The following is a 13,053-nucleotide window of genomic DNA, read 5'->3' as shown; positions in this document are numbered from 1 at the left end:
TAATGGTGTTGTGAATTATATTATACATCATCGCTTTTTTAATTTTGCAGAAGTAAAAAGCCTCCCATAGTGTTGGTGATTACATAAATGCTAATGCTACTTCTCGTTGTAGGCATCAGTGATATAGATGCTGGTGGTTGTTTTTATCTTTCAACTTCAATTATTTCTGGAAAACTGAAGTTGTTACAAACAATAGGCATCACTTATGTAAGAAAAGGGTAGGTATTTTGCTTGTTTCACATCACACTTTACTTAGTTACTGTGTTAGTATTTAAGAAAGGCCTCATTTCCAAATCATGTTGTTTTGCCATTGCTCATAAAAAACATATATATAAACAGTAATTTAAATATATCCATACTTGTCTATATATATATATATATAAGCAAAATACTTGAATGATCCACTTGTCACATCCAAATCACAATTTTTCCAGCCCCACACCACAAATTATCCATACTTGTCTATATATACGCAAAATACTAGCTAGAAAGACATGTAAAATGAAGGAGGAATGTTTCGTTCAATTAAAAAGCCATTATAGGACATGAGTTGCCAATTCTTCTCGCACCTCATCCAATTCCATATAGGTGTACGTGTCTTTCCATCTAGCTCTACACTGAAAAAAGAAAAAAAAAAGCATGAAAAATGTAAACACAAACAACAGAAATATGAACATAAGCTTAAAAAGTGCAAGGTACTAAATTTGCTTAAGATATGTTGTCACTTCAAATTTACCAAATCATATTGGTGAACAAGAAAAATCTAATTTGTCAACCAATCTAATTAGATAACAAGAAGCCATTAAATGGATCTCACTTCATGTTTCAAAAAGGAATTAAATGATTATGTGATGGAGTAGAGAGTAAGCCAAATTTTTCTGTTAAGAGTAAGTAAGATAAGAGTCAATGGTGAACCATATGCAACCAGACCTCAGCATATCAAGTGAGAACAAAAAGAAGAAAAACATAATAAGAAGAATTAGGATATGCATTTAGATATAAAGAGACATAGCATATGCAAATTTGGCACAAAAACAAAAAGAACACACAAATCAATTATAGACACATTTAACTCAAATGCCAACCATAATTAGTCCCCTTGGTGATCTCAAAATGCACAAGTAAATGCCCAAAGTTTCAGGCCAAAACACTTTCCTTTTCGTACCTATTAATATCGGCGATCAAGGGCATGGCATATATGCTAGAACTAACTTCAGTTATATGAATATAAAAAGACAACACTTAGTTTATAAGTTCTTAAATTTTGAAGATAATTACTTACCCAAAAGTTTACAAGTTCTTAACCTTTTGAAGGTAATTACTATCCAAAACGAATATACAAAAAGAAACAATAAAAGTAAAGATATGCCAAAACCTTTGGTTATTTTTCAAAATACCTTTACTCGCTGAAGTATAATAGAATCATTTCTTCTCTTTTTTAATGGGAAAAATGACATTACAAGAGGAAGCTGTATTCAGATTTCTCAAACTTGAATTACCAAAGCAATGATGAGCATACAATAGTAATATAATATGTGTTCAATCTTAAGAAGTTAACCCATCTTGAACAACATAGAGAAAAAATTAGGTCATTATCTAGATTTGGTATCCTCTTCATGTTTTTGACTCTAGGCAACTTCAACAAAAATCAGCCTCCCATCAACCATCTGGACAAATTTTAACAAAAACTTCGAAAGAGAAAAACAAGACTGAAGGTGTTCACAAAAAAATACAATTTAAAAACATATGACAAAAACAAAGACTAGGAAATTTGATCAACGAAAAACACATATTCAGTACATAAAAGATTAGAATGCGCAAGTATAAGGGCTATATGATCTGCAATTTGGCACAAAAACAATTATAATATGAGTCAATTTACCAAATCAGAACAAAGATGTGTTAGTTGAATGCCAAAATAGTACGATCACCGCACCCTAATGCTTCACTAACAAAATACCAAAATGGCTGTACTTTTAATAATTTAAATGCAGCTCCAAAATGAAATATCCTGCCTTTTCATCTCAAAATTATACAGAAGCTAACAAAACTGGCACATCAAGTGAAAACCAAGTATATTTTTACTCAAACAAAAAGCAACAGAAGAAACAGAAGAGAAAGAAAATAAACCTGTATTGGTAGGAACAGCCCTCCAATTTCCAGGACCATGTTCTTGAATGTAATAGACCAAAATGATATCTTTTTCGGGAGTCCAAGGTCCTTTCTTGACCCCTTCTTTATCACAGCAAGGAGGCCTGCCCATTTATAAAAATAAAATTAAAAATTTTAACCATAGGGAAGAAGGAAATTACCCTGCCATTCATGGCCTTCAAAGCTTTTTGTGCCTCAACATCTGACTTGTAAGTGACAAAACCGAATCCTTTGGGTCTTTGAGTTATACGGTCCACAGCCATTCTAGCAAAATATACAGTTAAACAAAATCATCACAAAGGTAAAAATCAGTCAGTAATTTCCACAAATTACAGAAGAAAAAAAAAAAATCGGAGCAAATTAATAAGAAACGTAGAAATACCATCTGTAACATCTCCAAAAGAAGAAAACAGTCTCTTGAGTTGTTCATTATTAGTGAACGATGATAATCTTAAGCAACAAACCCAAGAATCAAAACAAGCATTTTAAACAAAAAACCCTAAAAATAGATTTGAGAGAAAGAAAGGGAAAGAGAGAATACTGTTGACGAAGAGCTGCGAAACTCAATCTTTTGGCCATCTCTGTGTCAACCCAAATCCCAGATATCTACTTTTTCTTTGAGCATGCAATCTGAAGAAGCAGATTTAACATTTATAGGAACATATAGGAAGAAAAACGAGATCCAGACTCAGATTGGCTTTTGGCATCGCACCAAAGGTGTCCAGTGGAGAAACTAGAAAGACTCTACTAAAATTTGAAGGTTTCTCATGCACCAAAGGCGACCTTTCGAAGCTCGCCGCGGCTGAGGGATGGGCAGGGGTGGCTGGGCTTTAGCCCTGAGGAAAGCACCGGCCATGGTCGGAACATCTGAGAGAGAAAGAAGCAGTGATGGAGGAGAGAGAAGAAATAGAGAGTTTGAGAGGGAGAGGAGTTAGGGCGAGAGTTTGAGAGGGATTGAAAAAATTGAGAGGGAGATGGAAGTTAGGGCGAGAGTTTGAGAGGGATTGAAAAAATTGAGAGGGAGATGGAAGATAGGGCGAGAGTTTGAGAGGGAGAGGGTGAAAAATTTTGGACTAGAGTTGACTACCCTTTAGGCAACGGTGGCTTTTTAAAAAAAATGTACCTCTTAAAAAAAAAAAAAGGCAAATCACTTTAGGCATCTATGATTATGAGAGATGATGCTAAAGGGAATCAAAGGCATCGTCATAAAAAACCAAAACTTCATACTCATGTCTTTGTAGCTGTTTAGTATCGTTATTTATAAAATCGATGCCTGATGTGCTAATAGCATCGATTTTCGTTTTACCGATGCCTATGTAGCGTTGCTGAAAGTGAAATTTGGCATAGTGCACCATTTTGATTGGGTAATTTGAAGTAATAAAAAATATTGTGGCATTTGAACAATGTGTCACATCCCACTCCATGTAGTAAGATATTTTCACTTTGGGGTTGGGCCCTCATGATTTTGTTCATAGGTACAAGCTTATGCTATCTTGAGCAACATATGTACATGAGATGTGAACTGCTTTTATAAAACTTTTCAAATTTTCCTCTTTGAGCGATATTGATACAATGCATTGTTGGAAATGATTTTCATAAATCGAAGTTGGAGAAGTTGATAGATGGGGAAATCAAAAATGAGTATGCACCAGACAAAGCTTTGCGGATGACAATGGTAATTAAAAGGTGCCTCGCAGTTAATCCTTAGGAGTACCCCACAAGCTTGGAAATTTTAAAAGAATTTGATTAAGGAAATATTGCTTTGCTTTTTATATATCTTTAACTTTCAGTGGGTTGTGTTTTGCCTCTCAAGATGAAGATTGATAGATGGGGAAATAAAAAATGAGAATGCAGAAGACAAAGCTTTGCGGATGACAATGGAAATTAAAAGGTGCCTCGTAGTTAATTCTCAGGAGCGCCCCACAAGCTTGGAAATATTAAAAGAATTTGATTATAGAAATATTGCGTTGCTTTTTATATATCTTTGATTTTGAGTGGGTTGTGTTTTGCCTATTAAGATTAAGAATATTCGACCCATGGGGTTTGGTGTAGTGGAAAAGCCAAAGTGCTTGGGGACCGAAGGTCCCGTGTTCGAATGGGCTGCACCACACACAAAGGTGTGTAAATAAACTCCATGGGGAGAGCTTTCCCTTCACCCATGCCCGGCTCGGAGAGGTGACTCCTTTGCCACCTTTTTTCTCACCAAAAAAAAAAGATTAAGAATATTCGGTTTACCAATTTTGAATTCTTGCTTCTTAACAAAGTCATGGGTCTTACACAATACCACTACTTAATAGATTGTTATATGAGTTAGTATGCTTCATGGGCAATTGCTAGTTGAGAGTAAAGTTATACTTGAAGATAAAATGTTAAGCGAAGGATTAAAGAAGTATACTTCATCAGTTATCAAATGGTGCTACTGGGCTTATTGTAAACAATAACAACTTTTTTTGGTGCTTATATATGTTAGGAACTAGAGAAATATTACAGGAAACAGTTGTAATGATGTTTTGAGACAAAAGTTTTTCGAAACATCTTGGGCAGTCATCTTTGTAATTGTAGATGCTCTTCTTCTCACACTAACCCTTATTTAGACCGATCGCTTATATTTAGTGGATTACATATATACCATTCGGCAATAAGACAATGAACCTTTTAGGGAATATGTTGCTCGTTTTAGCAATGAATATTCTCAGTGCCTAGAAACCAATGCCCAGGCTACTGATTGATGCTTCCATCTTCATAATCCAATAATTGGTGATAGTTATCATCAAGTTGGTAATCTCCCTCATCGCAACCTAGGTAAGTACTAATAATGATAGGTGCAATGGGGCGTTGACCAACCATTACTAGTGCATTTTGTGAATCAAAGTATGATTACATTTATTTTTCCAATTGTATTTTGATCATTATTGATAGTAAATGTTTATCAAGGACCTGGAACTAAGAAAATATTTTGAATTAATTATATTAGTAAATAAATTACATGCAAAGACCTTTGCTATTATTTTGAACATAACTAATACACTATTATTAAAGAATATTTTGGATGAATTAGAGCTTGTAGATGACATAATATTTGAAGAAACACATTTGATAATAGAGATATGTCTAGATTATTCTATGCTTGAAAATCATGTGCTGTTACTTTATTATGGATGACCTTTTTGACGAAAATAATTAGCACTATCTCCTTATGCTGAGAGGATCTCAATACTGAAGATGGCTTTATATTTCTCAGTTATATACTGTAAGTTGAGGGAATATAAAATCGCTTACGATCAATACAACATTTTGCTGACCTCTTCAAGAATAGACTACGAAGTAGATCTTACATTGGACTCACATGGTAGAAGGAATTCCAAACATGAAGTCATACTCATCTTGATAGATCTGTGCAAAGTTGGAGTCAAAATTGTGGCATAACCAGCTAAAAGTACATTTGACATAGGGTTCAGTCAAAATAAAGGAGTTCTGAAGATCCCACCATTTTGATTGAGTAATTTGAAGTAATAAAAAATATTGTAGCATTTGAACAATGTGTCATATCCAACTGTATGTAGTAAGATATTTTCCGCTTTGCGGTTGGGCCCTAACGATTTTGTTCATAGGCTTAAGCTTATGCTATCTTGGGCAAAACATGTACTTGAGATGTGAATGATTTTCAAAAATCAAAGTTGGAGAAGATGATAGATGAGGAAATAAAAAATGAGTACGCACCAGACAAACCTTTGCGGATGACAATGATAATTAAAAGGTGCCTCGTAGTTAATCCTCAAGAGCGCCCCACAAACTTGGAAATTTTAAAAGAATTTGATGAAGGAAATATTGCGTTGCTTTTTATATATCTTTGACTTTGAGTGTGTTGTGTTTTGCCTCTTAAGATTAAGAATATTTAATTTACCAATTTTTGAATTCTTGCTTCTTAATAAGGTTATGAGTCTTACAAAATGCCACTACTCAATAGATTGTTATATGAGTTAGTATGCTTCATGGGTAATTGCTATTTGAGAGTAAAGTTATACTTGAATATAAAATGTTAAGCGAAGGATTAAGGAAGTATACTTCATCAGTTATCAATGGTGCTACTGGGCTTATTGTAAATGATGATAACATCTTTTATGCTTATATATTTGAGGAACTGGAGAAATATTGCATGAAACAGTTGTAATGATGTTTTGAGACAAAAGTTTTTCAAAACACCTTGGGCAGTCATCTTTGTCATTGTAGCCGCTCTTCTTTTCACATTAACCCTTATTTAGATCGATTGCTTATATTCAGCGGATGACCTATATACCATTCGGCAACAAGACGATGCACTTTTGAGAGAATATTTTGCTCGCTTTAGAAATGAATATTCTCGGTGTCTAGAAACCAATGCTCGGACCACTGATTGATGCTTCTATCTTCATAATCCAATAATTGGTGATATTTCTCATCAACTTGGTACTCTCCCTCATTGCAACCTGGGTAAATACTAGTAATGGTAGGTGCAATGGGGCATTGACCAACCGTTACTAGTGCATTTTGTGAATCAGAGTATGATTACATTTATTTTTCCAATTTGATTTGGATTATTTTTTATAGTAAATGTTTATCATAAGGACTTGGAACTAAGAAAATATTTTGAACTAATTATATTAGTACATAAATTACATGCAAAGACCTTTGCTATTATTTTGAACATAACTAATATACTATTATTGAATAATATTTTGGATGAATTGGAGCTTGTAGAAGACATAATATTTGGAAAAAACACACTTGATAATAGAGATATGTCCAGATCATTCTATGCTTGAAAATCATGTGCTGTTATTTTATTACGGAAGACCTTTTGACGAAAATAATTTGCATTGCCTCCTTATGCTGAGGAGATCTCAATATTGAAGATGACTTTATATTTCTCAGTTTTATATTGTAAGTTGAGGGAATGAAAATCGCTTGGGATCAATAGAACATTTTGCTGACCTCTTCAAGAATAGACTACGAAGTAGATCTTACATTGGACTCACATGGTGGAAGGAATTACAAACATGAAGTCATACTCATTTTGATAGATTTGTGCAAAGCTGGAGTAAAAATTGAGGCATGACCAACTAAAAGTAGATTTGACATACGATTCAGTCAATACCAAAGGGTTATGAAGATCCCACCATTTTGATTGGGTAATTTGAAGTAATAAAAAATATAGGATTTATTTCTGCTGAGTGAGTTCGTCCGATTGTATGATTTGAACAATATGTCACATTCCACTCCATGTAGTAAGATATTTTCCGCTTTGGGGTTGGGCCATCACGATTTTGTTCATATGCTCAAGCAGCGGCGGAGCCAGAAAATTCATCAAGGAGGGTCAACCTCAAAAATTAAAATCATCGCATAACAAGATAAATTTATATAATAAAACAAAGTCTTTAGTAATAACTCATAAATCATTCCAATACATTCACAATCGTCCTCGACGAGTTTTCATCTCTTGAAATCTTTTCATAATTACTTCATTATCAATAATATCAAATGTATCTTTCTCAATATATATGATCAAGCTGTCATTCATCCATATATCTCCCATTCGGTTGCGCAGATCACTTTTCAATATATTCATAGCAGAAAATGCTCTTTCCACAGAGGCAGTCGCAACTAGTAGGATTAGTGCCAGTGTCACGAGCAAGTAAACCAATGGGTATACCCTATCTTTTTTTGTCTCAGCCAATTTTTCTCCAAGATCACTAATTCCTTTCAATCCTGAAAACACACTACTAGATTTCATATCAAATATGTAAGTCTCAAGTTCATCCTCAAGTGCTAAGATATCATTCTCTGAGAAGTCCTTCGGATAAAATTGAGCAAGGCGAATCAATTTTTGTTTGTTGAAAGCAGAGAATGAATCAAGTGGACTTAAACATGCCATACAAAGAACCAACTCAGTATTAGTCTCTGTAAAACGACTATTTAATTCTTGGAGTTGCATATCTATGACATCATAAAATAAATCGACTTGATAGTGATGCAAATTTGTGAGTTTTGGAGCTCTGCGTCGTGACCGGCCTGAAGGTAGATAAATATCATCCATGTTAGGAACATCAATATCATATTTTTCACAAAAAACAACAATTTGATTGAGTAAAGAATCCCATCCACTATCTCTCATCTCTTGTAATTGTTGCTTACTGAGTGTAACCAAGTTCATGGCGTTTACAATATCTTGATCTCTCCTTTGCAATGCTTGTGATAACTGATGAGTAATTCCCAACAAATTTTTCATAAGATGTAGACTGAATGCAAAATCAAATGATTCCAGCCAATCTAATAACTTGGTTGCCTCATGTTTCTGATCAATTTTCGATGCATTCACCTTAAGTTCCTCAAGCAATTCAATTATAGATGGAAATAAATTTATGATACTTATCAAAGTACCATAATGAGAGCTCCATCTTGTTTCACCTGCTCGTTTAACAGTGATTTCTTGATTTAAGCCCCTCCCACTTGAAATCTCTCCACTATCAAGTGCTTCAATAACCTTGCTAGCTTGTTTCTCTCGAAGAAAATCACGACGTTTAGAGGAGCCTCCAACAACATTCACCAAATTAGAAACCAAAGTGAAAAGATCATCGATTTTGATATGATTCTTTGCTACAGACACAAGAACTAATTGAAGTTGATGAGCAAAACAATGAACGTAATAAGCAGACTCATTTTCCTTCAAAATATGAGTTTTAAGACCATTGAATTCTCCCCGCATATTACTGGCACCATCATAGCCTTGGCCACGCAACCTAGATATGCTCAATTTATTTCTCGAAAAGAAATTATCAATTGCCTTCTTAAGTGACAAAGCAGTAGTATCATTAACATGCTCAACACCAACAAATCGCTCAATTACATGTCCCTTGCATACATATCGCAATACAATGGCCATCTGTTCTTTTCCAGATATGTCGCAAGACTCATCAATAAGAATTGAAAATAATGAGTTACCAACATCTCCAATAATTTTATTTAAAGTTTCAATTGCAGCAGCATTCACAATATCCTTTTGTATATCGGGTGATGTTAACTTAAGATTTGCAGGAGCATTTTTCAGTACAACTTTCTTCACTTCCTCATTTCTATTAGAATACCAATGCAAAAGTTCAAGAAAGTTACCTTTGTTATTTGAATCATCAGATTCATCATGACCACGAAATGCCATCCCTTGTCGTAGAAGATATCGAATACAGTCAATTGATGCATTTAACTGAATACGATAATCACTTCGATCTTGATGTGATTGTTTGAAAAAAAATGTCTCAACATGTTGCCTCTGATTTAATAGAGCTTCACACATTCGCCTAGCATGGTTGTGTGCACTATTAGTGCCTCCAACATGAATTTTTAGCTTTTCTTTTTTCTTCCAATTTTTAACAAAGGAATCACCACCAGCTTGTTCTCCATTGTTTGGTTTGAACAGATAACAATATAGACAATATGCAGCATCTTTTTCAATACTATACTCCAACCAACTAGCATATTCATCAAACCAAGCAGGGTTGAACCTTCGAATTGTATTACTAAAATTCGTTTGAGGAAAATTGTGTTTTTTAGGTTGGCAAGGACCTCTTTGCAAATAAGCTCTGCGTACCTGATCTTGGACAGTAGGATTGTAATCCAAAATTCGAGTTCGTAGCCCAGGATCTGAAGGAAGATCAGCTAGATTGATTTCCTCACATTGACGTTTTGCAGTACCGTGATTTAATGCATCTGTTCTTAGAGGAGGTGACAATTGATCTGCCGCTTTTCTTTTAAAATATTTCTCCATAACTGTTTTAAAATTAAATTTCAGAAATCAGATGATAAAGAAATCATATAAATATTATTGTTCTTGATTTGAGATAATAAATAAATAACTAATTAACTGACCACAAATACAATGAACTATAAAAATAAAAAAACTACACCAAAAAAAATTACACTATTAGGGTTAAAGACTTACTGGATTAGTCGTCACGATTCAGTGAAACAAAGTTGAATTCTTGCTGTAGAGTTGGAGAGAAAAAAAATAATTGAATGATTGATGCAAACGAAGACTTGAAATAGAATAGGTTTAATTCACACAGTGCAAAGTTGAAATAGAATAGGGTTAATTTAAGTAGTGCAAAAGGTTGTCTCCTTTAGCTTTTAGGTTAGTAGTTCTTTAATTAAGAAGTTATTAAAAAAAGGTAAAGAAAAGAAAAAAGGAAAGCTGAAATTGAGAAGGGTCATATATTAATAATAATTTATATATAAAGGGTAAATAATATTGACTTGAGGGTTAATTAAGGAATTTCAGGAGGGTCAGCTGACCCTTGTGGGCCTGCATTCCCTCCGCCACTGGGCTCAAGCTTATGCTATTTTGGGCAAAACATGTATGAGATGCTAACTGCTCTTATAAGGATTTTCAAGTTTTTCTCCTTGAGCGATATTGATACAATGCATTGTTGGAAATGATTTTTAGAAATCAAAGTGGAAGAAGTTGATAGATGGGGAAATAAAAAATGAGTATGCACTAGACAAAGCTTTGCGGATGACAATGATTATTAAAAGGTGCCTCGCAGTTAACCCTCAGGAGCGCCCCACAAGCTTGAAAATTTTAAAAGAATTTGATTAAGCAAATATTGCGTTGTTTTTTTGTATATCTTTGACTTTGAGTGGGTTGTGTTTTGCCTCTCAAGATTAAGAATATTCTGTTTACTAATTTTTGAATTTTTCCTTCTTAACAAGGTCATGGGTCTTACATAATCCCACTACTCAATAGATTGTTACATCTTGGGAAAAAAAAAGATTGTTACATGAGTTAGTATGCTTCATGGCTTATTTATCTTTTTGGAGCTTGCATATACCACCCTTGAAAGTTGGGCTACTCAATCTCTATAGGTGAATCCAACATACAGTAAGTTGTCTATCCACTTATTACTATGTTATTTTGATAATATTCTAAATTTTTTTTCGTATAGATGTCCTTAAAATTATCATACCTCCATACGGCTATGGATATTTATCTTCAAGTAACATATGCTAAGATGTGGGCAATATCAAATGATGTTAATGAGTAGATAGTATGGCATGCTCCCTTTCCGTCCTCAGAGCATAATTCATAAAGAATGTTTCTATATGAGAAGTGATGTTTTCTTTTACTTCTTGGTGATTAATAATCAGAAACTTGGTCGTGACTATTTTCAGGCGGCTGTAAGTTCGTCTTTTTTCTTTTTTTGCCTTTATTAATTGATTGTTTTTGTTATTTATTTATGTTACTAATTCATTTTCCAACATCCATACTCGAGTCAACTCTATTATTATATGGTCAAAGAGCAAATTGAGCCAAATAAGCCCAACTACTTTACGGGAAGTATAGTAGGATTCTCAGATAATTACAAATGAGCAGATTATCACTTGTTTTATCCATGTGAAATAAGAATAGTTGATTAATGGTTACGGTCAACACGTCGCAATAACAACCCACTGCACCGAATTGTATATGGTCAAGCCAACGTACAAAATGGTGATGATTATTAAGTGTATACGTGCAGACTTATCATTACGAAGCCTGCACATTCGACCCTTGAAAGTTGGGCTACTCAATCTAAATTGGTGAATCCAACATACAAAAAGTTGTCCCTCCACTTATTACTATATTATTTTGTTAATATTCTAATTTTGTTTTCATACGAATGTCCTTATAATTATCATGCCTCCATTCAACCATAGATATTTATCTTCAAGTAACATATGCTAAGATGTGGGCAATATCAAATGATGCTAATGAGTTGATAGTATGGCCTGCTCCCTTTCCGTCCTCGGAGCATAATTCATAAAGAATGTTTCTATATGAGAAGTGATGTTTTCTTTTACTTTTTGGTGATTAATAATCAGAAACTTGGTCGTGACTATTTTCAGGCGGTTGTAAGTTCGTCATTTTTATTTTTTTGCCTTTATTAATTGATTGTTTTTGTTATTTATTTATGTTACTAATTCATTTTCCAACATCCAGACTCGAGTCAACTCTATTATTATATGGTCAAATAGCAAATTGAGCCAAATAAGCCCAACTACTTTACGGGAAGTATAGTAGGATTCTCAGGTAATTACAAATATAGATTATTATAAATAAACCCAATCCTAGGCATGTATTTATAAAAAAACCCACACACTATTTAAACATAGAAACACACCCAAAATCAACCCCAAAATCAACAATTGTATATTTTTTGGGTGTGTTTATAAATGAGTTTTGAGTGTGTGTAATGATGGGTTTTGGGTGTGTTTATAAAGTGTTTTGGGTGTTGGGTTTTTTTATAATTTCAGCCCCCACTTTGGGTGTTTTAGTGAAACCCCCTTACAAATAAGCAGATTATCACTTGTTTTATCCATGTGAAATAAGAATAGTTGATTAATGGTTACGGTCAACACGTCGCAATAACAACCCACTGCACATAATTGTATAAGGTCAAGCCGACGTACAAAATTGTGATGATTATTAAGTGCATATGTGTAGACTTATTTTTATGGCTGCACATACAACCCTTGAAAGTTGGGCTACTCAATCTAAAATGGTGAATTCAACATATAATAAGTTGTCCCTCCACTTATTACTTTATTATTTTTTTAATATTCAAATTTTATTTGTTTTAGCACGGATGTCTTTAAAATTATCATACCTTCATGCGACCATGAATATTTATCTTCAAGTAACATGTGCTAAGAAGTGTCTAATATTAAATGATGTTAATGAGTAGATAGTATGGCCTGCTCCCTTTCCATCATCGGAACATAATTCATAATGAATGTTTCTATATGAGAAGTGATGTTTTCTTTTACTTCTTGGTGATTAATAATTAGAAACTTGGTCGTCACTATTTTCAAGTGGTTGTAAGTGCTTCATTTTTA

General features: G+C 33.8%; 1 protein-coding gene and 1 long non-coding RNA gene across 2 annotated transcripts; both read right to left on the bottom strand.

Moving 5' to 3' along the window:
• Positions 1 to 342: 342 nt before the first annotated feature.
• On the bottom strand, positions 343 to 3,252 carry LOC110759387 (uncharacterized). The gene is made up of 3 exons (XR_015836325.1): positions 2,693 to 3,252; positions 2,131 to 2,415; positions 343 to 617 (listed from the first exon to the last, which is right to left on the bottom strand). It is a non-coding gene; the product is annotated as an uncharacterized LOC110759387 (long non-coding RNA).
• A 4,345-nt stretch (positions 3,253 to 7,597) lies between these two features.
• LOC110769922 (uncharacterized) lies at positions 7,598 to 9,949 on the bottom strand. Its single transcript, XM_088254249.1, has one exon. It carries the CDS (start codon positions 9,947 to 9,949, stop codon positions 7,598 to 7,600), a length of 2,352 nt encoding a protein of 783 aa, XP_088110375.1.
• Between the last annotated feature and the right edge of the window lie 3,104 nt (positions 9,950 to 13,053).

Source organism: Prunus avium, chromosome 6 (genome assembly GCF_965620075.1).
Source record: "Prunus avium chromosome 6, drPruAviu1.hap1.1, whole genome shotgun sequence".
Classification (NCBI taxonomy): Eukaryota; Viridiplantae; Streptophyta; class Magnoliopsida; order Rosales; family Rosaceae; genus Prunus; species Prunus avium.
This window is presented reverse-complemented; position numbering and strand designations above follow the sequence as displayed.

Excerpts from the sequence above, each read along its gene's own strand:
- LOC110769922 (XM_088254249.1), bottom strand. The coding sequence starts at position 9,949 with ATGGAGAAATATTTTAAAAGAAAAGCGGCAGATCAATTGTCACCTCCT.